Consider the following 26,845-nt stretch of genomic DNA (forward strand, 5'->3'; position numbering starts at 1 on the left):
AAGAAGCTGTTTGTGTGAACGGTGTCTTATTGTTTGCAAAATATATACATTTGTGAATGTGTGAATATGTTTGTTTATTTTACAGGACGTTTTGTGCACAGCTGTAGTGTTTCCTTCCAAACTGACAGTGCCATCTACTGGCCTGGCATGCATAATACAGCATTTTTAGCCATTTTTGTGGATCCCTGTGAATAAGATTGTTTTGAAAAAAAAAAAAGTAGTCTAAATATGCAACTTTTAAAAAATGCAAAAGGAAAATTCTGTACATTTTTGTAGATTGTTTTGTATTTTCTTTTATGAATGTATTATGGCCTGGTCTACAGCATCATACACACTCAAACCCAAGCAAAATTAGATTCTGTGTAAAAACAAACACATCCAGTCATTCTGCAAAGCAAACTTTAACCACAATATACACTGACTGGCCTCAAGTTCTAAATCAACTTTACATTTTTTTTACAATGAACCCCGGATGGAAAGAAACATTCCAATGACAAATTCTTCAGGCAGGTAAGCAAAATGCCTGTTGGGTTCGTAAATTTAGCCAGGAGGGCAAGCCCGAGGGTGAATAGCTATTTCAGGAAAGAACGAGTACTAGAGTTGAGGGACACACATGTTTAAAATAGTCTATGAGCTTGCTCCAAAACAAACACTCTCCGGAGACCTAATAAGAACACGTAATCCGAAAAAATTCTAAATAATCAATCTGGATCCAAGCCAAGACTCATTTTCCGCATTTTATTCACAGAGAGGGCCAGCAGGTTCAGGAAATCTCTTGGAAAGCCACAAGTATTAGTATCCAGGCCTCGACCGGATGCCCTAAAGCTCAGGGTTCAAGCTTCTTCCCGTTCTTCCACTTCTCAAATCTGAGTACGTGGCGTAGAACGAAAATAAAGTCCTGTATATAATGAATATTCCAGAGAGATAGAGTGTGTTCAACTAAAAGAAATGTTGATTTATTTACTTAGCATCTTTATCTTTTTTAATTCACTTTATTTGTTGTAACTGAGACCCTCTACATATTCTCATATTTACATGCCAATCCCCAGACTATCCCCATAAGCTACGCATCATCCCTGAGCTTTAAGCTTTCACAGCACAGCCCTGCCGTCCCTCAGGGATGTTTTACTCCAGGTAATCCCCGGCCTTAGACAACAAGTAGTCCTTTTACACTGTCCCATTCAGAAAGAGTCCTTCCACCCCAGCCTCTCCCTTTCCCCCGCCATCAGCAAGCCAGCTGTCAGTGTAAAATGAGCCGGGCGGACCCTCAGCCTCTGCCCAGCTGCCGCCTCAGGATCTTATCAGCCACGGGACCATGCAGCACACACAATCTGGACCTGGTTTGGGTTTCAAGGCCAGTATAGAATGACCTAAATGACATCAATAACACACTTGTGTTAAAAAAAACATAGACGTGTACTGGAAAAGTAAAATGCTCAAGCTTCGGTAAGAATGAGATTATAGATCTACTTATGTTTACTTCTAATATTTCTTTACAAATTATCATAAAATACATGTCAATTGCTGTAAAAAAAAAAAAAAGTTAGCATCTGTGAATCCACTGATTTCTTATCAATTAAAACAGTTGATCTCAGAATGTTGAATTTGAAGGCATTGAAAATATGTGCTTCATCTTCCCTTTTTATGCAAAAATGTACATAAATGCAGTTTCGATGTAAAACAAACATTACGGGGCAATATGACGCTTTGTATATATATTTGTATAATATGTATATCATATATCCTACGTTGCTAAAAACACAATGAGGACACATATATTTAGCTAAAAATTATTTTGAGCAAATATGTTCTTCCGGTTTAAAAATACATTTTAAAGCTACTTCACAGCATTGAGATCCTTGTGTAAATACCAGCTTGGAGATTGGCTGTCAGTTCCGGCCGGTACAAAGTGATGTCATTGAGTTTTTAGCACATCTGGTAATTACAACCCAGGCTCATTCTAAAAAACGTAGCCCCGAGGACGTTTCTGGAAACCGCGTAAAACGTCCGGGAGGTACGTATTTTTGCAGTTTTTGTTTTTGTGAATACCCGAGAGGCCACTGTTTGCGCTTTTTCGCATCTCAAATGCCTCTCCTGAGTGCCCTTTGCGCCCGCCCTGTTCTGGCGTGAACACACCAGAGGCTGCTGTCGAACGCCCGTCTGTCTGACTGGCTGAATCATTGACTGGCCAATCGGCTGACCCACCCTCCTCCTTCCCTAAACCCAACTTATTTTACCGATTGATCCACCGCTCACCCACTTACTTTCCTAAACCCAACCAACAATTTACAAAAGCCGTCCAGAAAAAGAAAAGCCCTCGTCGGATTTTTTCACGCGTTTTCAGATTTTACCACATTCTCACCCTGTTATGAACTTGTTCACTTTTCTTTTGGATTCTGTGTTTATCTTTACTGATTTCTGGAAACGCTCTTCCCCGGAATGTTGTCGTGGTCAGCCTCTCTGCGTCTCAAGTCCGCCGGCGTACACGATAAGCTAACTGGACGAACTGGTTACGGCGGGAAAGCCCCCCACACGAAGGTAAGTGTTAGCGCCAAAAAGACCAGCGTCACGCGGCCGAATGAGCCTGGATTGGTTAATTAATTAATGAGATCTGACACTTAAATCGAACCAATCAGCGCGCTCTATTGTGAACGAGATGCAACTTCATTAATATGCATGATATTGCTTCGAAGGCTCCTTTTACCTGTTATAGTGTTCAGAGAGACGCCACGTTGTGTTGCCAACCGCAATTCAAACAAGTAGAAGAACGAGAAGAATTGTTTGGAGACATGGGTCATCAGTCTTTTCATCAAAAGGTTTTGTTTCTATTTCCCCGCGATGAGAGCACAGCTTGCGTATAGATCCACATGTCTGGGCTACAGTAGTCTGCTAAAACGTGATAGAAATATGTTTGTAAGGAACATTTTTTACCCAAGAGCTTTTTGAATCTGGAAATGGTAAAATCTGGATTTGCCGCTTGTCTTCTTTAAAAAAAAAAAAAGATGCTGTTCCAGTTGGTGTTGACTGTCCTGTCTCTACAGAGTTAGTGAGCGATCAATGTTCCTGTTTATGCTTATTCAGAGGGCAAAGTTAGTTTGTATTGTCAGCAGTACACACTTTCAGTTTTTAAAGATAAACTTTAGTGAAAATTATTTAGTTACTAAGTTTACGGTAATATCAATTTAATATTATGGATGAAAAATCCTCCACTTCCAAACAGCTTTCAGATCTGCTGATGCTGCTCTACGAATCACTGTCTATCTCCCCTGTATCTGTAATTGTGTCGTCCTTGCCTATTTCACCACTCGCCACTGTATCTGTAACATAAAGTAAAATGTATTTCAGATTCAAAAATGTAGACAGTACTCTCTAGTGGATTTGTCATATGAAAAGAGCAATGAAATGTACCTGGAGCAAAGTATTTTATGTTTAGCAAAAATGTAGGCTGGAGCACACATTGTCAGTGAGCCTGGGTTGTTAATTTGATTTTGTTTTGTTGTTGTTTGTTTGTTATGTTTTTTTAATTTCAAAATAAATTAAACAAATTGCTTACGTTGCATTATATTAATCACAAAAGATCACGTGTTTAGTTAAAAACTTCTGATTTGATGTTTTGCTAAAAAAAAAAAACTCATAATCATTAGTGAGAGTTAATTAAGAGCAAGTAAAAATGTTTGATCAAATTATCCATGTCAAAATCTGTGGCTTGTTTTATGAAAATATTCAACTATTTCTTAAAGAAAGAGCTCACTCAAAACTGAAAGTACTGAAATTGCTGTTTCAAGCCTGAGAAATGTTATTGTTAATGAAAAAAGAAAAAGAATTTATAAAAAGTTGTCATCCACTTACTTAAAACACTCCTATAATATATTCTTTTTGTTTCAGGGAAGAAATAAACTCAGGTTTGAAACATCATGTGAATGATTACATGATGATATTTGATATGTCACTACACAGTGCTTGTGAATGGTCACAATATACTGACTGAGGAGAAGAAACTGTTAAATACAGTTATTTTTGTTTTATGTGCTCACAAAAGTACTCTTGTAGCTTATATATAATATTCTGATTGAACCACTCACAACATATAGTCTGTTTTGAGGATTTTTTGCTATTCTTGGACATTTAAAAAGTCTTTCTGTATATGGAGGATAATTGAGCTCCCAGATTTTATCTAAAATATCTTAATTTATGTTCTGAAGACAAGCAAAGGTCTCACTGATTTGGAACAACAAGATGTTGAGTAATTAATAACATTATTTACCATTTTTGGATGAACTAACACGTTTTAAGTGCTTGATTTTCCCTATAAAAAAGTTTTTTTCTAACAAGTAATGACTACATACTCAGTTTGAGTTCAATATTTACCACAAATATTTATGATTCCTCTTTAAATGACTGCGCAATTTCTACATGATATCATTTTAAATAAAGCAAGTGCAGTCACGATCCTCGTCCCAGCAGAGGAATTCCTGACACAGCAGCACCTCAAACAGCAGCCTCTTAATTAGAACAAATGCCTTCCCTCCAGGCTCTCTTGCCATAACAGTGGGACTGTAATTAAACTCAATTAGCTCATCAGCTTTAGACTGGGTTAAGTGATGTTTACTCAACATGGGCTAATTGTACGGCATATGGTAAGCCCGGTAGATGGAAGTGCAGAGGTGGGTTTGTTGTTGGATAGTTTGGGATAGGTTTAGGGATTAGCCAGGCTGATGGTGGTGGTCCTGATGGCCCTGAGGGGACGCTGGGCTGGACGATTCTCAATCCGCCCTGTGTAATAAACAGAGCGCTTCAGGCTCTGGTGCTTTTGAAAGCTCTCTGCAAACCCAAGTAAAATAGTAAATCGTTAAAACAAAAATAACTGCTTGCATATAGGTCTAATATAATATTTATAAAGTATACTATATTTATTTGTAGGTATTTTGTAATTATTTGTAACTGTATTAATCTACTAAAGGTATGTTAAATATGTATTTAAATGTAGCTGTGTTTAATTATATGTATTTCTGATGTGTAAATGTTCTTCAATATTATTATTATTATAATTCATGTAATAATAGGAAATAAAAGTAACTTAAATACGTGTATTTCTGTGTTCCCTGTGTTTATACATACATAAACAGATGCACGCATGCTCATGCACACATCTACTTAAAAGGTGTATATCAACATTGCATGCTATAAAATGGGTAAACTTTTAATTATATAAATGTTTATTTTCAATTGTATTTCATTGTAATTATATCTAAATACTTATGTTATGTATTTTCTAATACATATGTATAACATTTATATAAACCTCAAAATAAAAATGTAAGTGTTAGGATGAATAGAAAAAAAACTCTATAATGGCATCAATAGTAAACATCAGAATATTAAGGAATGTATTTCAGTACCAGTGTGTTTGGTTAAGAGTGGTAGGGTTGCTCTTTTCCATTCACTGCAGGAGCAGTGACAGCTGTGGGCCAACAGTGTGCTTGAGCTCCCCTGCAGCTGTCCCAAGTGCTGGAGCTGGAATGACTCCATGATCCTCCTCTAACTGGACAGATCCGGACCAGCACAGCACCTGCTCCTCCTGGCAGAGCAATCGCGGGGCAACCATGCTATGGGCTTATTGTGCAATAATTCCACAGGACAGCCTGGTTGTGGCGTCCTGTTTATATAAGATGTTATATCTGATAAATGGACTTTCTAACTTTGACACAATTAAAAATATAGAATTAATTCAATTTACAACATTTACGCATGGCTTCTTTTTTTTATGTGTTAAAAGTTAATAATTTAAGCATAGCTCAATGTTAAGGATTTTTACTGCTGGTCAAATCAGGCCAATACAGACTACTACTACTACTACAACAACAACTACTACTACTACTACTACTACTACTACTACTATAACAACAACTACTACTACTATAACTACTACTACTACTACTATAACAACTACTATTACTACAACTACTACTATAACAACTACTACTACTACAACTACTACTATAACAACTACTACTACTACAACTACTACTATAACAACTACTACTACTACTACTACTACTACTACAACAACAACTACTACTACTATAACTACTACTACTACTACTATAACAACTACTATTACTACAACTACTACTATAACAACTACTACTACTACTATAACTACTACTACTACTACTATAACAACTACTACTACTACAACTACTACTATAACAACTACTACTACTACAACTACTACTATAACAACTACTACTACTACAACTACTACTATAACAACAACAACTACTACTACTACTACTACTACTACTACTACTACTACTACTACTAAAACTATAACAACTACTACTACTACTACAAAAACAACAACTGCTACAACAACTACTACTGCTACTACTACTACAACTACTACTAAGAATTATTTTCATTATTCTCTATTTTCACCAAGAAATACTCATCCCGAGGCCCCTAGAGACTCTGCAGCGCCATTAATGCGATCCAAGGCCTGTGAAGAGATGATCCCAAGGTATCCATAATGCTGGACTAGGCCGTATCCCGAGCTGAGGCTGTGGTGGTCATGGAGGAATGGAGTGCCTGAGACTGATTGCTGAAAAACAGTAAACGAGTTGATCCTGTGGGCCAGCCTGACCTCCCGCCCACGCCTACTCACATGCCCAACAGAGCCTGGTTTCTCTCAAGTATTTTTTTCTCTTTCACTTTGTCAACTGGTGAAGTTTTTATTTCCTCACCACTGTTGCCGCCACTGGCTTGCTAAGATCAAGATTTGTGGAGCTGCGCTTGGTGGAGTTCCTCAGTGTTTGAACTTTCAGCAGCGAAATTCAAACCACACTGAACTAAACTAAACTGAAATTCAATTCTTAAATCTGGACTTTACTAGAAATATGTTAAGCTGGTTTGACACAATCTACATTGTTAAAAGCGATGTGTAGCTGCCGTCAGAAGCAATGCTTATATATTACACTCTATAAACATAAACTTTACATTAAAAAGTCAATAAATAGTTAAAATGTTCAAATTAATCATTAGAATAAATAAGTAATGTATATTTGTTGTTAATGCATGTTAATTCATTTAAAGTTATTTAACTAAAACTATAAGGGGGAGGGGGGAACCTTTTCTTGTTATGTTTAGCTTGGGAATTATTTCATTGTTGCAATGAAGATATTCTTCCGATCCACTACAAGTAGTTCAGCCACAAGGTGCTGTGCTAAAACACGTTTTTAAGGATTCAAAAGTACAAAGAAGTTTGTTAAAGAGAAACTGCAACCCTTCAAGTTTATTCCTCTTGAGTTAGAGAGGCCAATGAGGTATGTGTCGTATGGTGTTAACGTATGTGAACATGTATGATTATGTGTCCGTATGTAATGTATAATTAGCCAATTAAGTGTATTTCGTTACATGTTGAATGTGCACTTTATCTTTTGGTTGTATGTATGTTGTTCATTACGTGCAACATCACCTTTAAAGGGTTAATTGAAGTTTATGTATTTCTTTTCGTAGTTCTGACGGCAATATTGGGACATAAAGGAGTGCAAGGCTAGAATGTACAAGACATACTACAGACTCGTGTCCGAATAAATGTCAGTTAAAATCAAGAACGACTTGAGCCTTTGTTTCATCTTGAGGGGAGTAACAGTCAGAACTCAGCCTGTTTCGCGCTGGAAGAGAGGAGAGCAGGAGAGGAGAGCAGAGCGGTGCCGGTCGCAGCAGCGGAGCTGTAAACGAGCAGCTCGTTAGGCGGTGACGTCGTTCTCAAGCATCAAAGGAAAAAAGGACTGCAAGCGCGCAAATCCCACATCAACGGCTGTCGGTGTATAAGAGTGCAGCGTGGTTAAGCTAAGAAGAAGTAACACATTTAAAACAAGTTAAATGTGAAGCAGATTAACCTTGTTAATTTAAAGGGACTTTATTAAGTGCTTACAGGGGTAAAGTGCAGTGGTAAAAAATTTGAGACTAAGCTGAAGTTATTGTTTGTTTAATATAAGGTGACTGTTAACTACAAGTATTTTATTATTCATTTAAGGATACATTAAGATATTTTAAAGGGGAAGTCATTACTTTTTCATTTTTTATATTTAGATTTTGTAACAAGTGAGAAAATTATTTATAATTTGGCTTATTAGGTGTTTATGACACACATTTAAGTTTATCTTTAAATAGTTGAGAAATATACTGCTATAAGCACATTAAAGACAGTGATATCATTTAGTTGAGTTAAAGTTATAAGTAACAAGTTTAAAGCACACTATAATAGTGGTATGGCAGATCAAGAAGACTGTGATATTGATGCTGTGGAGTTGCAGTTACAAGTCAGTCCTGAAGATGAAAATTGTGAGACAAGCGCACAAGAGCCAAGCACAAATGAAGCTGCTAAAGAAGAGAGCTTGAGGAAAAGCCAAAGAGTTAGGAAATTCACTGAAAAGGGTCAAGCACTTCACGATGAAAAGGTGAATAAGTTTCAAACTCACTTTAAGGCATGCTATGATGAATGGAAATCTGCTGCTAAACAAGCTAAAAAGGCACTTGAAAACCCTGTTAGTGTAACATTGCATGATCACATTGCCCACGTCCAATATGCCTCATCAGAAGTAAAACAAACCTATGATAAGCTGCGCAGTTATGTAACTCCTGATGGAGACACCCGTCGAAGAGTGGATACATGCGATGCTGTTTCTTAAAAGCTTATAAAACTAGCTGAAGATTGGCTTGTAGAAAGTGGAAGTGTAAAGGATGTAGCAAAGGGGTCACTACGCTGGAGTGAAGCTGGTTCAGTGTTCATCTCAGCAGCGTCTCAAAAATCTAAGAGTGCAAGAAGCACATATTCAAGTTCAAGCAGATTATCTGTAAAGAAACAGGAAGCAGCAGCTGAATTAGCTGCAACTGAAGCTGCTCTTAAAGTTATGGAGGAAATGGATCGTGAAAGAAACCAGCTTGAAAATCTAGAAGCAGAAAACCGGCAAAGGTTAGCAATACAAGAAGCAGAAAATGCTGAAAAGCTAAAAGCATTAGAACAGAAGCGAAGAGAGCTAGAACGTCTAGAAACTGTAAAGAAAATGAATGCTGCCAAGGCACGACTGAAAGTGTACGAGGAAGAAATTAATTCAGATGAAGAAATCTCAGACCTCCTACATGACAATGTTAAACAAAGGAAAGCTCCTCCTAAGCCAGGAAGTTTGCCTGAACCCCTGCTAACACCATCAAAACCTACTGTAAAACTGCATCAGTTTTCCGCTTCACCACAGACCACAAGGTGTCAACTTCCGAACAATGCTACACAAGAAGATAGCACTACTGCTCTGGCTAGAGCATTAGCAGAATCCATTAATATAAGCCGTCTACCAGTACCAGAGCCTGCCGTATTCAATGGAGACCCACTCAAGTACAAAGACTGGAAAATGTCTTTTCAGACACTGATAGATCGGAAAAACATCCCAGTAAATGAAAAGATTTACTATCTCCGCAAGTATGTGGGTGGACCAGCCAGAAGAGCTGTTGAGAGTTACTTTCTGCTGGGCACAGATGAAGCATATTATGCAGCATGGGACACTCTTGAAGAAAGATATGGAGGTTCATTTGTGATCGCCAAAGCCTTCAGAGATAAGCTAAATTCATGGCCAAAAATCGGAACAAAAGACAGTTCTGAGTTACGAGAGTTTTCTGATTTTCTCAGAGGCTGTGAAGCTGCTATGCTACAAATTAAGAATCTTGATGTCTTAAATGATTGCAGTGAAAATCAGAAAATACTAAGTAAGCTTCCTGATTGGTTAACAGCAAGATGGAATAGAAAAGTGATTGAGATTGAAGAGCAGCACGGTTCCTTTCCAACATTTAGTAACTTTGTGGACTTTATCACAAGAGAAGCCAAGATTGCGTGCAACCCAGTAACTTCACTACATGCACTCAAGGGAAGTGACTTAGAAAAAGTTAAGCCTACAAAGACTCGAAGTATCGGAACTAAGGTGCTGGCAAGTGCTGCAGAGGAGAAACCAAATATACAGAAATGTGTTTTCTGTGACAGATTGTACCATAGCATTCACACATGTCGACAGTTTATGGACAAGTCAATAATGGAGCGAGTCAAGTTCGTGCAAACAAAGGGATTATGTTTTGGGTGCCTTAACCCTGGACACCATTCAAAGAAATGTGGAAAGAGAAGTGTTTGTGACACATGCAAAGGGAAACACCCAACCTGTTTACACGAGGAACGGGATAAACAAATCAGAAAGAATAAAGAAGGCATAAAAGACACAAAGGAAAGCAAACAAAGCAAAGAAATACCATGTGAGACAATATCACACCGTGTAGTTCAAAATAATAGTAGTAACCTCACATCTACAATCAGTCCAGTTTGGTTATCTACAACAAACAACCCAGAACATGAAATCCTGGTGTATGCTCTTCTAGATAGTCAGAGTGACACAACATTCATTTTACAAGAAAAAGCAGATGGTCTGGATGCTGACAAGAAGCATGTACAGTTAAAGCTTTCTACACTGTCAACCAGAGATTCAGTTATCCAAAGTGAAAGGCTGTCTGGGCTGCAAGTCAGAGGCTTCTATTCCTCAAAGAGAATTCTTCTTCCCGTAACATACACAAGAGAATTTATTCCTGCAAATCTAAATCACATCTCCACTCCTAAGACAGCAAGAGCATGGCCCCACTTAGAGCACCTTGCCGAAGAGATAGCCCCTCCTATAGAATGCGATGTTGGGTTACTCATAGGTTACAATTGCTCACAAGCGCTTTTACCTAGAGAAGTTGTGTCAGGAAAAGACAATGAGCCATTCGCTCAAAGAACAGACTTGGGTTGGACAATAGTCGGTGGAGCTGACCCTTGCGTTGACTATGGTGATGCTATGGGAAGCAGCCACAGGATTATTGTTAAGGAAGTGACACCCAAGTTGTCATCAGATCAGTTGCCAAATGAAGTCCATTACATTTGTCGCACACAAGTCAAAGAAATAATCACACCACCAGACGTGATTAAAGTTCTTGAATCTGATTTCAGTGAAAGAAAGGTGAAAGAGTCTCACTTCTCCCAAGAGGATCGGCGATTTTTGTCTATAATGGAAGAAGGAGTAAGGATAACAGCAGATGGACATTGTGAGCTACCATTGCCATTTAAAGAGGACAGGCCATGTCTGGCAAACAATAAAAGCTGTGCAGAACACCGACTCCAATGTCTTAAGAAAAGACTTGAAAGAGACAAACAATATTGCAACGACTATACAACATTCATGAACGAAACTATAGAGCGTGGAGATGCAAAAAGAGTTCCACTTGAAGAACTTGACAAAAGCTCTACCTGGTACATTCCGCATCATGGGGTGTACCACCCCCAAAAACCAGGGAAAATAAGAGTAGTGTTTGATTGTTCGGCCAAATTTAAAGGTGTGTCATTAAATGATCATCTGCTCACAGGGCCAGAGCTAACCAATACCTTGATAGGTGTCTTGTGTCGGTTTCGCAAGGGTCCAGTGGCTGTGATGTGTGACATAGAACGTATGTTTCACCAGTTTAGAGTCAGGGACGAAGATCAAGACTACCTTCGTTTCCTGTGGTGGGACAATGGAGATTTTCACTTAAGTCCATCAGTCTACCGAATGAGAGTTCATTTGTTCGGAGCTGCTTCGTCACCGGCTTGTGCAAACTTTGGTCTCAAGTACATTGCAGCACAAGGTCGAGGCCAGTTCAGTGAAGCAACCATAAGATTCATTGAAAGGAACTTTTATGTGGACGATGGCCTTATCAGTTTCCACTCCGAAGAAGAGGCTATTCGTTTAGTCCATGAAGCGAAAAAACTCTGCAGTACTGGAAAATTGCGACTGCATAAGTTTGTTTCTAACAGCCCACAAGTTCTTGAATCTCTCCCTAAAGAAGATTGTGTAGAGACAGTAAGAAACCAAGATCTAGCACTGGGCGAGCAACTGATTGAAAGAGCTCTAGGGGTTAAATGGAGTGTTGCTTCAGATCATTTCCAGTTTCGAGTAGTAGTGAGTGAGCGTCCATTCTCCAGACGAGGAGTCTTGTCAACCGTAGCTTCCATCTACGACCCACTTGGATTTGTGGCGCCTTTCGTTCTGCTTGGCAAGCAAATTCTACAGCAAATGTGTCGTGACAAGTCAGACTGGGACACACCACTCTCAAATGAGCTTCAGTCACGGTGGGAGTCCTGGCTTACAGATCTAAAGGACCTTGCGTATGTCAAGATTGATCGCTGCTATCTACCAGCAGATTTTCAAGAAGTTCTGAGATATGAACTCCACCATTTTTCAGACGCAAGTGTTGCAGGATATGGTGTCTGTACGTATCTAAGAGCAGTCAGTAGATCAGGACGAATCCACTGTTCACTTGTCATTGCAAAGTCCAGAGTAGCACCCACCAAGGTAACTACTGTACCAAGATTGGAGCTGTCCGCAGCAGTAGTAGCGGTGCGCATAAGTGACATGCTCAAAGGAGAACTAGAGTTGGAAAATGTTCAAGAGTTCTTCTGGACAGACTCTCAGGTTGTCCTGGGATATATAAACAATGAAGCGAGGCGTTTTCATGTTTTCGTGGCAAATCGTATCCAACGAATCAAGGAAAGTACTAAACCAACACAGTGGAAGTATGTTGCATCAGAAGATAACCCTGCTGACCATGCGTCTCGAGGTCTCAAATCTAAAGAACTCATTGCTTCCAACTGGTTTAGTGGCCCAAGTTTTCTTTGGGAAGATTCACTTCCCACTGGAGAGATTAAGGTGGGAGATCTTGACACAGATGACCCAGAGGTACGCAAAGTTCTTGTACACCACACCTTGACAACAGAGAATTCTCTGGCAGAACGTTTCAGCAAATTCTCCAGCTGGACAAAATTAGTTAAAGCTATTGCAAGACTAATCAGATTTGTAAAGGAGTTGAAGGGCTCAATAAAGCGAACCAATAAAGCTACAAGTCTCGAAGAAAGGCAAGAAGCTGAACATGTAGTTATTGCCATTGAACAAGGATTAGTCTTTTCCAAAGAAATCAAGGAACTCCACTCCAAGAAGGAGTTAATTACTAAAGACAGAGCAAGCAGATTGTATCGACTCAATCCCTTCTTGGACCACAAGGGCATCCTTAGAGTGGGAGGAAGATTAGAGCATGCAACTTTACACCCAAATGTCAAGCATCCATTTATCTTACCAAAAACCAGTCATATCACCAAGTTACTGATTGATCACTATCATCAGAAAGTGAAACATCAAGGGCGTGGCATGACCACAAACGAACTGAGATCTAATGGCATATGGATTCTCGGCTGTAGTCAAGCAGTATCGTCATTTATCTACAACTGTGTCAAATGCAGAAAATTCAGGCGGCAAACAGAAGAACAAAAGATGGCAAACCTGCCTAGCGAAAGAGTGGAGACAACTCCTCCCTTCACATATTGTGGGATGGATTGTTTCGGTCCATTTTACATCAAGGAGGGAAGAAGGGAACTAAAGCGCTATGGGCTGCTGTTCACATGTTTGTGCTCTCGTGCAGTACATATAGAGTTACTTGATGATTTATCAACTGACGCATTCCTTAACTCACTTCGGGCATTCATTGCTTTACGTGGAAACGTTCGTCAGCTGCAATCAGACCAAGGCACCAATTTTGTTGGAGCAAGGCGTGAGTTTTTGGAAGCAGTGAAAGAAATGGACCAGGAATGTCTGAAACAACTAGGCTGTGAGTTTGTCATGAACCCACCCTCTGCCAGCCATATGGGTGGAGCCTGGGAACGGCAAATCCGAACAATCAGAAGTGTGTTGAATTCCATCCTGGATCAATCATCTAGAACACTGGACAGTTCATCCTTAAGAACATATCTATATGAAGTGATGGCAATCGTAAATAGCCGACCCATAACAACACAATTACTCAACGATCCTACTGGACCACAACCACTTACACCCAACCTTCTTTTGACAATGAAATCGTCAATAATACTGCCTCCACCAGGAGATTTTGTAAAGGAAGACCTTTACCTTCGTAAAAGATGGCGTCGAGTGCAGTATCTGGCTAACGAATTTTGGCAAAGATGGAAAAAGGAATATTTGTTGAGCCTACAACAAAGACAAAAGTGGCACAAAACGAACAGAAATGCAAAAGTCAATGACATCGTCATAATACAAGATGATACAACGCAGAGAAATGATTGGAAGCTGGCAAAAGTTACTGCTGTGTACCCAAGTCAAGATGGATGCATACGAAAAGTGCAGCTACTAATCAGTGACTCCACATTAGATAACCATGGAAGGAAACTGAGTAAACCTGTCCATCTAGTAAGGCCAATCCACAAGACTGTCACATTACTGGAAGCTGATTAGCACAGTTCACATTTCATTCTGGAAATCACAAGTGATTGGTGGGAGTGTAGCTGCCGTCAGAAGCAATGCTTATATATTACACTCTATAAACATAAACTTTACATTAAAAAGTCAATAAATAGTTAAAATGTTCAAATTAATCATTAGAATAAATAAGTAATGTATATTTGTTGTTAATGCATGTTAATTCATTTAAAGTTATTTAACTAAAACTATAAGGGGGAGGGGGGAACCTTTTCTTGTTATGTTTAGCTTGGGAATTATTTCATTGTTGCAATGAAGATATTCTTCCGATCCACTACAAGTAGTTCAGCCACAAGGTGCTGTGCTAAAACACGTTTTTAAGGATTCAAAAGTACAAAGAAGTTTGTTAAAGAGAAACTGCAACCCTTCAAGTTTATTCCTCTTGAGTTAGAGAGGCCAATGAGGTATGTGTCGTATGGTGTTAACGTATGTGAACATGTATGATTATGTGTCCGTATGTAATGTATAATTAGCCAATTAAGTGTATTTCGTTACATGTTGAATGTGCACTTTATCTTTTGGTTGTATGTATGTTGTTCATTACGTGCAACATCACCTTTAAAGGGTTAATTGAAGTTTATGTATTTCTTTTCGTAGTTCTGACGGCAATATTGGGACATAAAGGAGTGCAAGGCTAGAATGTACAAGACATACTACAGACTCGTGTCCGAATAAATGTCAGTTAAAATCAAGAACGACTTGAGCCTTTGTTTCATCTTGAGGGGAGTAACACGATGTATAAATAAACATGAAATAAATTGAAAACTATATTACTACTACTACTACTACTACACTACTATTACAAAAAAGACAATAACTACAACAACAACAACAGCTACAACAAAAACAACAACTACTACTAATACTATACTACTACTACAAAAACAACAACTACTACTGCTACTACAACTACAACAACTACTACTATACTACTACTACAAAAACAACAACTACTACTAATACTACACTACTACTACAAAAACAACAACTACTACTGCTACTACAACTACAACAACTACTACTATACTACTACTACTACAAAAACAACAACAACTACAACAACAACAACAACTACTACTACTAATACTACTACTACAACAAAATAAATGCAGAAGCAAAAAAATAAACAACCCAGGCTCATTCTGAAAACATATACCTGCGGACGTTTCTGGAGACCAAGAATTATGTAGTTGGAGGTACATATGGCTGCATTTTATTTTTTTAAGCAAACGCTACGGGGCGGTGTGACACCGTTCCCTTCTGCGCTTGCCGGCTGACCGCTTACCTCCGTGTGGAGGGCTCTCCAGCTGCAACTAGTTTGTCCAGTTAGCTCGTCGTGTACGTTGGCGGACTTGAGACGCAGAGAGGAGCTGACAACGACGACCGGGTTCAGAAAAGAATCCAAAAAATAAAGTGAACACGTAAATTACAGGCTGAGAATGTGGTCAAATCTGAAAATGTGGAAAAAATCAAACGAGGGCATTTCTTTTTCTGGAAGGCTTTTTTTGGTAAATTGTTGGTTGGGTTTAGGGAAGTAAGCGGGGGGATGGGTCAATCTGTAAAACTGCTTGAGTTTAGGGAAGGAGGAGGAGGGTAGGTCGACTGTAAGGTCGCCTATACAATCATTCAGCCAGTCGGATGGACGGTCATTTGACAGCGGCCTCTTGTGGGTTTACGCAAGAACGGCGCGAACGGCACTCGCGAGAATCGTTCGACATGCGAAAAATCGAGCACAGTGGCCTCACAAAACCCACAGTGGATTCACAAAAACAAAAGCTGCACAAATATGTACCAGAAATGTCCACGGGACTACGTTTTTAGAATGAACCTGGGTTGAAAATTTACCATGTTACTTTCTAATCAATCATGCCACGTACATTTACTAGTAGCTAATTGCCAACACTGAAAACAAGTGAAAAGTCAATAATAAAAAAAAAGATACTAAAAAAAAAAAACTGAACAAAAATGTGCTTAACAATCTTCTGCTCTAGTTCTAAAATTGTTGTATTGTTTTGTTGATGAATGTAAATTAAGATGTTAGGATTATCAGGCTACAGTCACTTTAAGAAGTTTCTTCCATGTCTGTTTACTTTCACTTTAGATGTAAACGGCTGTGTTTTAAATACTGGTATTTGACATATATTTAGCCTAATGTAATCATTAAAGTGCAAGATCATGTAAAAGTGACCTCAGCGTTGACATGTTTTCTACCATAATTTCTGCTTACACAGACAGTTCTCCCAAAAATTAAATCAACAAATGTATTTAACATTTTGTTTCATTTTTCTGTTGAACACAAAAGAAAATATTTTTAGAAATGTTAGAAACCATAGTAGGAAATATATATATATATACTATGAAAGTCAATGGTTACAGATTTTCACCATTCATTAATTTTCCTTAAGCTTAGTCCCTTTATTAATCAGTGGAGTGAATCGCCAACTTATTCAGCATATGTTTTACACAGTGGATGCCCTTCCAGTTGCAACCCAGTACTAGGAAATACCCAAACACACTCATTCACACACAAAGATTATGGCCAATTTAGTTTATGCAATTCACCTATATCACATGTCTGTGGACTGTGGGCGAAACCAGAGCACCGAAGGAAACCTCTGCGAACATGAGGAGAACATACAAATTCCACACAGAAATGGCAACTGACCCAGCCAGGACTCAAATCTGCGACCTTCTTGCTGTGAAGTGCTAGCCACTCTTCATTTTCAACATTCTTTTAAATATCTTATTTTGTGTTCAACAGAGGAAAGAAACTCAAACTCAACTAAAGAGTAAGTAAATAATGTTAGAATTTGTATTTTTGTTTAATCTTTAAACAAAACAACTTGAAAAGCACAATTACTTTACATTAATAATATTAATAATAATGGCTTTAAACTAGCCACTGAAAACCAATGAATGAACAAAGTGGAAAAGTGGCAGGACGCACTTGACTGTGATGGACCGTAATATTGATACTTTTGATAGCGCTCCATCTGATTCCCTTTATCTGTGGTTGATCAATGTATAGTTCAAACAGCAAATCTGAGGGATTCTTGAGGCAGAGAAAAAGGCACAGTGTGATCGGAGAGAACAATAGGCTGGAATGCCCTCTGTGCTCCAGGATTTGCAACGTTCAGTATTTTTCTGTTTCTGTTAGTCAGCAAATGAATCATATTATAAATTCTGATGACTGCAGAATAACCAAACACTGTCTTTTTTCTCCTGCCTTTCTCAGAGGCCTGAGGGAATCAGCGTTGAAGAAAAGCATCTTTGGTCACTGAATTTAGTTTCCGTCACTTTCCTTGACCTGACTGAACTGCTTGATTCATCTCCACGTCTCATTATCTACCAAAAGAAGGGCGTTTTTTGGGGAGTAACTCAGCTGTTTATGTTGAGTCAGCAGAACAGACTGTAAAGCTTGTGGCCTTTAGGCTTGTGAAGGGGTTGACGAAGTAAAAGGTATAATCAATTCACTTACATCTAGCTCCAGAGCAGTGTTTCCTCATTCACTTTCTCCTCTTTTTTGTGTAAATCTTTTGTTCTTGTGCAGCCGATTCGAATGTTATCACTTAATGAATGGGCGTTATCAGTGGCTATCAGTTGGTAAATATGGGCCAGAAGGGGCCTTCAGCGCCTACTAGTAGGCTCAGAAGGCTGTTATTATTATCGATCTACATGGTTAATTAGCTATAGATCACGACTATTATTTTATTAACGTCCACCCTTACCCCAAACATCACAGTAACAAAAAAACTGATCTGAATCTGGAGTCTTCTATATTAGCCATGTGGCTGGATGATAACAGCCTTCTGAGCTAGTAGGTACAGAAGGCCCCTACTGGCCCATATCAGCTGATAATCACTGTTAATGCCCATTCAATTAAGTAATAACATTCTAAATGGGTGTCTTGGGGCCTCATGAAATCTTTTTTTTTTCCCAGAATTGTTTTTCTCTGGATTATTTTCTCTCATTAATAATTTTAAAGACTCAGTTTTAATGGTTAAAACAAACCTGAGTTGGTTTATCGAAATGTATGTACACTTCATAATTCAACAACAATTTATTTAAATGTAATCCTAATAAATGCTTTATGTTTTCTCAAAACAAAAACTAGAATAAACTTTTCGTAAAGATGCTGGCACAGCAGTATGTGCAGTATATTTCACATAAAACTCTAATATTTGAAGTGACAATTTTCTATTCACATAGAGAATACTTTTACTGGATGACCAACAGAGAATGTTTTAAGAACCAGAAAGTAATGCTTTAAAAATGTTAAAGGAGCCAATAATAATATTAATAATAATTATCACCCAATTTTGTGGAAAGTTAGTTTTGAAAGTAATGCATTACAATATTGAGTTACTCCAGAGCAATGCTTCCTGCTCATTCATCTTCCCTATTTTTCTTGTGTAGCTGTTTTGTTGTTTGCGCCCAATGAAATCTTATTTATTTTTTAATAAATACCAAATTTTTCTGGATAATTTTTTTCTTGTTTTTATTTTTTAAGCTAATTGTTTAAGATAAAAAGTCACACACATAACATTTTTAAAACGTAGCTCAATTAATATTACTTATTTTTTAAAGTAATGCATGACTTTACTTCATTTATTCATTCATTCATTCATTTTCTTTTCGGCTTAGTCTCTTTATCAATCCGGGGTCTCCACAACGGAATGAACTGCCAACTTATCCAGCACATTTTTTTTTTACGCAGCGGATGCCCTTCCAGCTGCAACCCATCTCTGGGTACATCCACACTCATACACTACGGACAATTTAGCCTACCCAATTCACCTGTACCGCATGTCTTTGGACTGTGACTGTGAGCACTTGGAGCAGCGGGAGGTCTGCGGGCCCGGAGGCGATGGATAATCTCCCACTGGAACCCTCAGACCTCCCCAAGTGCCCGCTGCAGTGCAGGGAACAGCTAAGGTGGTTTGCCCTAGCCTTAACGCGATCTTAGGGCTAGCCGCGATCTTAACTGCACAACAGACATGGGATCGCAATGACGAAATGAACTGTGCACGTGCTGCACGACTATGTTGCTCTTTCAGTGAAATTTGCAACTTTATATGCACCGCTCTGGAGGACCGGACCCAAAGAACGCCAGGCAAGGGAGAAGCCCAGCTTGACCGTCTGCTGCCGCATGTACACACTCTGGACTTGGAGATCGCTCTCGTTTGCTCGAAATCGCTGGATATCAGCAGGGGGAACCCTCATCGACTCTCTCAGAAGGCTGTAGAAGTCTCTGAAGCAAAAGGTTGCATCTTTTTGCTTTTCCTGTGCTTTTATGCTAAATTAATTGCAACAAGCATCAGGTGCGCAAGCTGACGCTGCCAATTCAATTGGCATTTCATTGGCTCGGTTACATACACTGTCAGACAATTGGCTTTCTGAACGAAATCCCCATACATGGATTACATCCACTCATAGCATTGAAGTTCCCCATCCGAAGGGGAACCACAAGTGAGCGCAAAACAGCTAAACAGAGAGTGACGAAAGAAGAATTAATGGGTCGTTTCCACTGATGGTGGTACGGTTCAGGTCGGTATGGGTCACCTTTACCAGGCTTGCGTTTTCACTACCAAGGGTACCCTTTTGGTGGGCGTGGTGTACGACAGAAAATTTCAGTCGACGTCACTCTCGCTCAAATAAATGTCAACAGTAAAGCCGTACAGGTCGTTTACAAATCATATGAGAAGCACTTCTCACAAAACAGATGCTTTGTACACATAAATACTTGTTTATAAATGTTTATTATTAACTTTTCTATGAATATGATTTGATTATATCTGCAGATCAATGACAGTGCAAAATAGCCAAATGTAACGTCTGCAATTATATAAAATAAAAATATAAATGCAACATATATGAACACATACAGACCCCTTACAGTCTCCGATATGTTACCAATTACAGAAAAACTACACACAGCATACATTAAGGCCCTATTTAGGCTCATGAACAACATGCAACATAGCCCACAGTCAGTGCAAACCTCTCCTCAGTGTCTCTAATCTTCACCAGCACATGTAAACTCTGTTAGAGAGTAATTCTGTCATTCCGAGTTTGTAATAGTCCAGAAGGCGATGATAAACGTGGCAGTTTGTTCGTGATTCAGGTTGCTGAAACAATTTGCTCCGAGTTTTGTTGGGCCTCTCCTTTGTTCGCGAATCACTCTCGCGTTTGTCCTTTTCTTTCTGAATGTGTCACTCTCAAGTTTGTTAGTTTACGACAGGATCGGGTTTCAAAAGCAAGACAATAATCAAGCGCACATTATTATCATCAGCTCAAAAAATTTGTTATTTCAGATATAGACGTGCATGCGAGTGCAAGCAAGAAAGCGAAATTGCTTGCGCTTCAGATTGGCTCGTAAAAAACTAAGGGGCACAGGGTAAATCTGCTCTTCTTTTTGGCTTTGTGGCTGTTCATCAAGATGACAACAAGGTTTGTTTGAGCCCGGGTCAACCAAGGCTTGTTATTATATGTATATATATCTACGCTGTAATCTTAGTGAATAACGTTTCTCTGTAAACCAATAGCGTTCAGCTGCGCATCTAGTTCCGGCTTTTGGTACCTTTTCTTGTATTTGGTACCCTTTCGAAAGGGTGCCGAAAAAGTGATACAGTACAGTTCGGTTCGGTACGCCTTATGACAGTGGAAACGGCCATAAAAGTGTACCAAACCGAATAGCGTTCAGCAGCGTGTCTAGCTCCGCCTTTTGGTACCTTTTCCCGTGTTTGGTACCCTTTCAAATGGGTGCAGAAAAAGTGAAACGGTACGGTTCGGTACGCCTTTTGACAGTGGAAACGGCCATAAAAGCGTACCAAACCGAACCATACCATACTACTCAGTGGAAACGGGCCATTACAGGCAGCCAGGAGTCAGCTGACTAGGCAGGGTGTTGCACCAATTGGAGCAGGGGCAGGACCAAGCCATGGAGCAATTAGCTGCTTCTTGCAGAGAAAGCAAATACCAGGACAATTCCCAAAAATAAAAACAACCGAATTAAAAGATAAAGGGACATGACAAATATTATAAAAGTCTATAGAGCGCACATTTGATTGATTCATCCCAAAAATAATGCCAAATTGGATGACATTAAATGATACACAACTAATTCCATTTTCACAGATGGATTTCACAATTCTGTCCACATTTCTGTATCATGGCAGTTACTGGGTTCTGATATAAGAAAATGAAAAGATTCTGAGTTAGTATCTGCAGTCTAGCAACTTGCCGTCATTGTCAAGTGGGTGTGTGGTTGTACAATCAAAGTGGCTCTATTCCAAGCTCTCCTTGGAGGATGTGTGTTATTAGTCTTGTTGACAGACAGATATTCTGCATGGCTACTGTCCGCGAGGGAGTAAGAGGCTTAGCAATGGCTTTTTTGGGATTCTACCCTTGCCAAGTTGGAGGAAGTATGCGTTTAGAGCATTCGTAAGGATTGCCCTCTGGAGCTTACGATCAGTGGATGGAGTGAGGCTACCATACTGATGCCCTTCTGAAGGACGACTCAAAGAGAGAGAGAGAGAGAGAGAGAGAGAGAGAGAGAGAGAGAAGAGAGAGAAGAAAATGCTGACAGGGGGATGCAGTAAGACGAGAACAGCATGGCACAGTGTAAATGGAGTTGGCACCGTACAGAGAGAGCAAAGAGGTTCAAAGTAACTGAACAACTTGCTGGCACTGTTTGGCCACAAAGCCTTTCTGCAGCTATGGAGGACTCAGAACAGCTCAAATACAAATCTTTCAATTCAACAGCATTGTTTGCGATATGTACTGTAACTCTATACCCAGGGGTCGAATTGAAAATCATGAAATTAAAAGGGACAATTAGGGGTCACACTTTATTTTGATGGTCCGTTTGTTGAATTTAAGTTACATACTTTACATGCCAACTATTTCTTATTAGTTTATTATTAGACTGTTAGGTTGGGGTTAGCGTAGGTTGATATGTACTTGTAAAATTTCTTATAGCCAGTTAAATGTCTAGGCGACGTAGTGGCGCAGTAGGTAGTGCTGTCGCTTCACAGCAAGAAGTTCGCTGGGTCGCTGGTTCGATCCTCGGCTCAGTTGGCGTTTCGGTGTGGAGTTTGCATGTTCTCCCTGCATTCGCGTGGGTTTGCATGTTATTTAAAATGAAACTATTCAGATGGCGCTCTGTGGCAGGGCAAAAATATGAACAGTGTCCTGAGTTGTAGCTGGACGCCGCGAACAGCTTCCAACTTGAGGTGTCGGTGTGCGTACCTTGATAGAAATCTATGTTTAGAATTCTAAAATGCATGGAGGGATGCGTAGCACATCAATGAGCGGTGCATCCGATGTGCGACCCTCTTAAAGTTAACAACTTATTGATTAAATTGAGGCTATATGGTGGCTCAGTGGTTAGCACTGTTGCATCACAGCAAGAAGGTCGCTGGTTCGAGTCCCAGCTGTATTAGTTGGCATGTCTTTGTGGAGTTTGCATGTTCTCCCCATGTTGACGTGGGTTTCCTCTGGGTGCTTCTTTTCCCCCACAGTCCAAAGACATGCGGTACAGGTGAATTGGGTAGGCTAAATTGTCCATAGTGTATGAGTGTGTGTGTGAATGTGGGTGTGGAACATCCCAGAGATGGTTTGCGGCTGGAAGGGCATCCACTGCGTAAAAATGTGCTGGATAAGTTGGCGGTTCATTCCGCTGTGGCGACCCTGGATTAATAAAGGGACTAAGCCGACAAGAAAATTAATGAATGAGTTAAATGTCTATTGAATGTGCGGCATTGATGTTAAGCAGACGATTTACTAATACTCAAATGGACCATCAAAATAAAGTGTTACTTAATAAAGTATTGACAATGTAAGTCTTGAATTACCAGAAACTGTTTGAGTGACTAAATACAAATTTTTCTTTTTATTTACAACACTTATCTTTGTTTACCTTATGTAGCCCAACTATACAAGCTTTTTTATATAAACTGAAATAATATCAAGAAGAATATCTTACAATCAGATGAAATCAAAAAAAAATCTTCTGACACAACAGGGATGGCAAAGAAAAAAACAAAGTTAGCATTTAGATAAATTTACCATTTAGCAAGGCGAAGGAGGTGGCATGAAGGCAATGAAACTCATAATAAAAATGCCATGAGATTTGTAACTAAAACTGCCAGTAGGTGAAGCCAAGTTTCCGTCTTTATCACTAAATGCATTTTTGAGAAACAGAGAAACGTTTGGACAACAATGATTCTAAAAATGCATCACATTATTTGTGTTCTGATTTTAGGCATAATAATAGTGGCTCATTTTAAAAACAGCAAACCTAAAATTAGATATTAACGACGAAACTTGGGTTGCGCAAAATGACGCAATGAATTCTGATTGGTCAATCGTCATTGTGTTTGAATCATAAATGAACATAAATAGAGAATTTTAATATTTAATTTGCATAAGTTTTACATTAAACACACTTTTGTTATTCTAAAGGGGATGGTGATGGGGGGATAGTGGTTTTACAAAGGGGATGCTTTTTGTCATTTTTCCATAAGGGGGATACTATCCTCTCGCATCCCCCCTCAATTCGAACACTGTCTATAACACAAAACTATTTGTAAGTCTCTATTTCTTAAAAATTAAGATTTTTACATTAACTGAAAACAAATCAATGAATGAATAAGCTTTCCACTGATGTATATTTTATTACTGTAAAAAATATATATGCACATATAGACCTGACAGCATGTTTTAGTTCATTGTAACTTGTTAATAATCAAACTAAAACAACTTGACTTAAAAGTTATTCATGTTCTAACCTAATTGTATACGTTATGCATGCAGTTTTAAGTCAGTTGAACATAATATAAGTTCAACAGACTCAATAGGTTAATTTGATTTGGCTTAAAATTTTAAGGAAACCAGAATTTTTTTACAGTGGAGGATGTGACAAGCTTTGGAGGACGCCATCATTTGAGAAATTGTAATCTGTGGAAAAAAAATCTAAATATTGAGAAAATTGTCTTTAAAGCTTTCTATAAAAGTCCTTATTAATTCATATTTTACTAATCAAAAATGTATGTATTAGCAATAGCAAATGAACACAATATCTTCAAGAAACATATTTACTTAATATTCAGATGAAAAATCAACAATTTTGATCCATAAAATGTATTTATGGCTATTTTTATGATGTTTTACAACCATTTTACTTATATTTTGAATTTTTCAAATATAAAGTCTTAGGATTTAAGACAATTCAAAAACACTACACTCAAAAAATGACTTGCTGCTTGTTCAAACTACTTATTTTAAATGAAACAACAAGATTGTTACATTTTATTTTGTGACAACTTGATTCTTTTATGTTAAATCAACTTAAATATGTAAAACTTATGATTTGATTTGAACATAAAGACATTTTGTGGAACTCAGCATTTTTTTACAGTGAAATACATATTGTCTTTAGTTCAGATATACAATATATATATACAAAATCTGATGAATTAAATATAAAGCATTTTTATCAAAATAATACAGAGAATAAATAAGCAAAGTAGGACAATGGCCCTGTGGAAATAATCATCATTTAATTATTCCTTAGTATCAGCAACTAACAAAGTATAAAACAAATAGTTTTAACAGGATATGAACTGTGGGTTTATTAGTTTAAATAAACTATGAATAATAAGTATAAAAAATAGTTCAGTTTAAATAATTCGAATAAGCATTTTCCTGTAAATGTGTGTGTGTGAATAAAGTATGTATGGATGCATCCCAGAACTGAGTTGCAGCTGGAAGGGTGTCCGCTGTGTAAAACTGGATAAGTTGGCAGTTCATTCTGCTGTAGCGTCCCTGATGAATAAATAGACTAAGCCGAAGGGAAATAAATGAATGAATTTTCCCTTAAATAAGGTCTGGGATGTTTGAGCTTTACCAGACATCACTGCAATCATGCTAACAATTCACATTAATGCTGCAGGTATGACAACTGCATTTAAAAAAGTATGTTAAAATATCTAAAAATACCATTGTTCATTGCTAATTGATCTTAATCATAAAATAAAAACAACTATAAAAATGGCATGTATAAATATATGTTCAAATACATTAAGAATCATTTAAATAACCGGGATTCATATTGTTCATTGTTACCATGATACTCAATGCATTAACTAATGTCATTGTAATGTGCTACCACATTCATAAATAAAAATAAACGTAAGTCCATATCAAATTTAATACTACTAATATGAAGAAGAAAGCTCAAAGTTTGCTAAAGGACCCCACATGCTTCACATCAAACCAAGGTTTCACTTCATCCGAACCAGACGCCAATATAACTTCCAAACAGCCAACCTTTGACCTCAAATTACACTAATACTTCCTGTTTGAATTACCGCATATCTGTAGCACAGATCGACGTGAGGGAATCCCAAAACACAGAGATATACAACCAGAGGAGGCTAATAATGGGAATAAATGTAGCAGGGCGATGATCGGACACATGAATATGGAGATTTGGCTGTGGAGTTAAGCAAAACTTAAAAGGAGATTATCTCTGAGAGGCCATCAGCGTATTGATTTGCTCAGAAGATTTTTTTTCTCTGTCAAAGCTTCAAGGCTATTTTCAGCTCAACGCGGGCGGCTGTCCTTCCTGGTTTGATCCCCAAGGCAACCGATGTGGTCATTCCTTCCAGAAAATGGAGAGCAATGTGAAACCAAACACCGACTGGGGCCCCTGAAAAACCTGTGTGTGTGTGTGTGTGTGTGTGTGATCGAGTAGGTGTACGTTATGATTGGAAATGGAAAAGAATGTCAGGTTTTGTTTACTTAAAGTAGAATGTATCTGGTATTTGTCTGTATCCATGAATTAATTTGTTGTGTTTTTTTTTATTTCTTTATAAAATATTTCGCATTTAAAGGAATGCCACCCAGAACTGAACACTCTGTCAAAAATTACTCTCTCTTTGCTTGTCTTGTTTTTTTTTCTCCCCTGTGAAACACAAAAGAACCTATTTTTAAAAATGTTGGTAACCGGTGACCATTGACTTCCATAGTTTCTGTATTTCCTACTATGTCAAAGGGTACCACTTTCTAACATTCTTCAAAATAACTTATTTTGTGATCAAATCTAAAAACAAAAGGTTTGGAACCAATTGATGGTGGGTGAATTGTGAGTAAAATATTTTTTGGGGGTGTACTGTCCATTTAAAAACACTACAATTAAACTTAAATATTTAGACTTATATTTATCTAAATATTTAGACTTAAATATTCTGGGTTGTTTTAGCCGCAATATAGATTGAATATGGACAAGCCAAACAAGGGTTTTTCATTTTCTTTTCGGCTTAGTCCCTTTATTAATCAGGCGTCGCCACAGTGGACTGAACCGCCAACTTATCCAGCACATGTTTTACGCAGTGAATGCCCTTCCAGCTGCAACCAAACACTGGTAAACACCCATACACTCTTGCATTCACACACACTATATGGCCAAT

At 38.3% G+C, this 26,845-nt stretch overlaps 2 protein-coding genes across 5 annotated transcripts in view; one reads left to right on the plus strand and one right to left on the minus strand.

The window, feature by feature from the left end:
• Positions 1–26,845, minus strand: part of prkchb (protein kinase C, eta, b) — a 220,556-nt gene that overhangs the window by 60,368 nt on the left and 133,343 nt on the right. The window lies entirely within an intron of this gene.
• LOC101884906 (uncharacterized) lies at positions 7,162–15,462 on the plus strand. Its single transcript, XM_073934083.1, has 2 exons — positions 7,162–7,322; positions 7,516–15,462. Exon 2 carries the CDS (start codon positions 8,916–8,918, stop codon positions 14,346–14,348), a length of 5,433 nt encoding a protein of 1,810 aa, XP_073790184.1. The 5' UTR covers positions 7,162–7,322; positions 7,516–8,915; the 3' UTR covers positions 14,349–15,462.

This window comes from Danio rerio, chromosome 20, assembly GCF_049306965.1.
Source record: "Danio rerio strain Tuebingen ecotype United States chromosome 20, GRCz12tu, whole genome shotgun sequence".
Classification (NCBI taxonomy): Eukaryota; Metazoa; Chordata; class Actinopteri; order Cypriniformes; family Danionidae; genus Danio; species Danio rerio.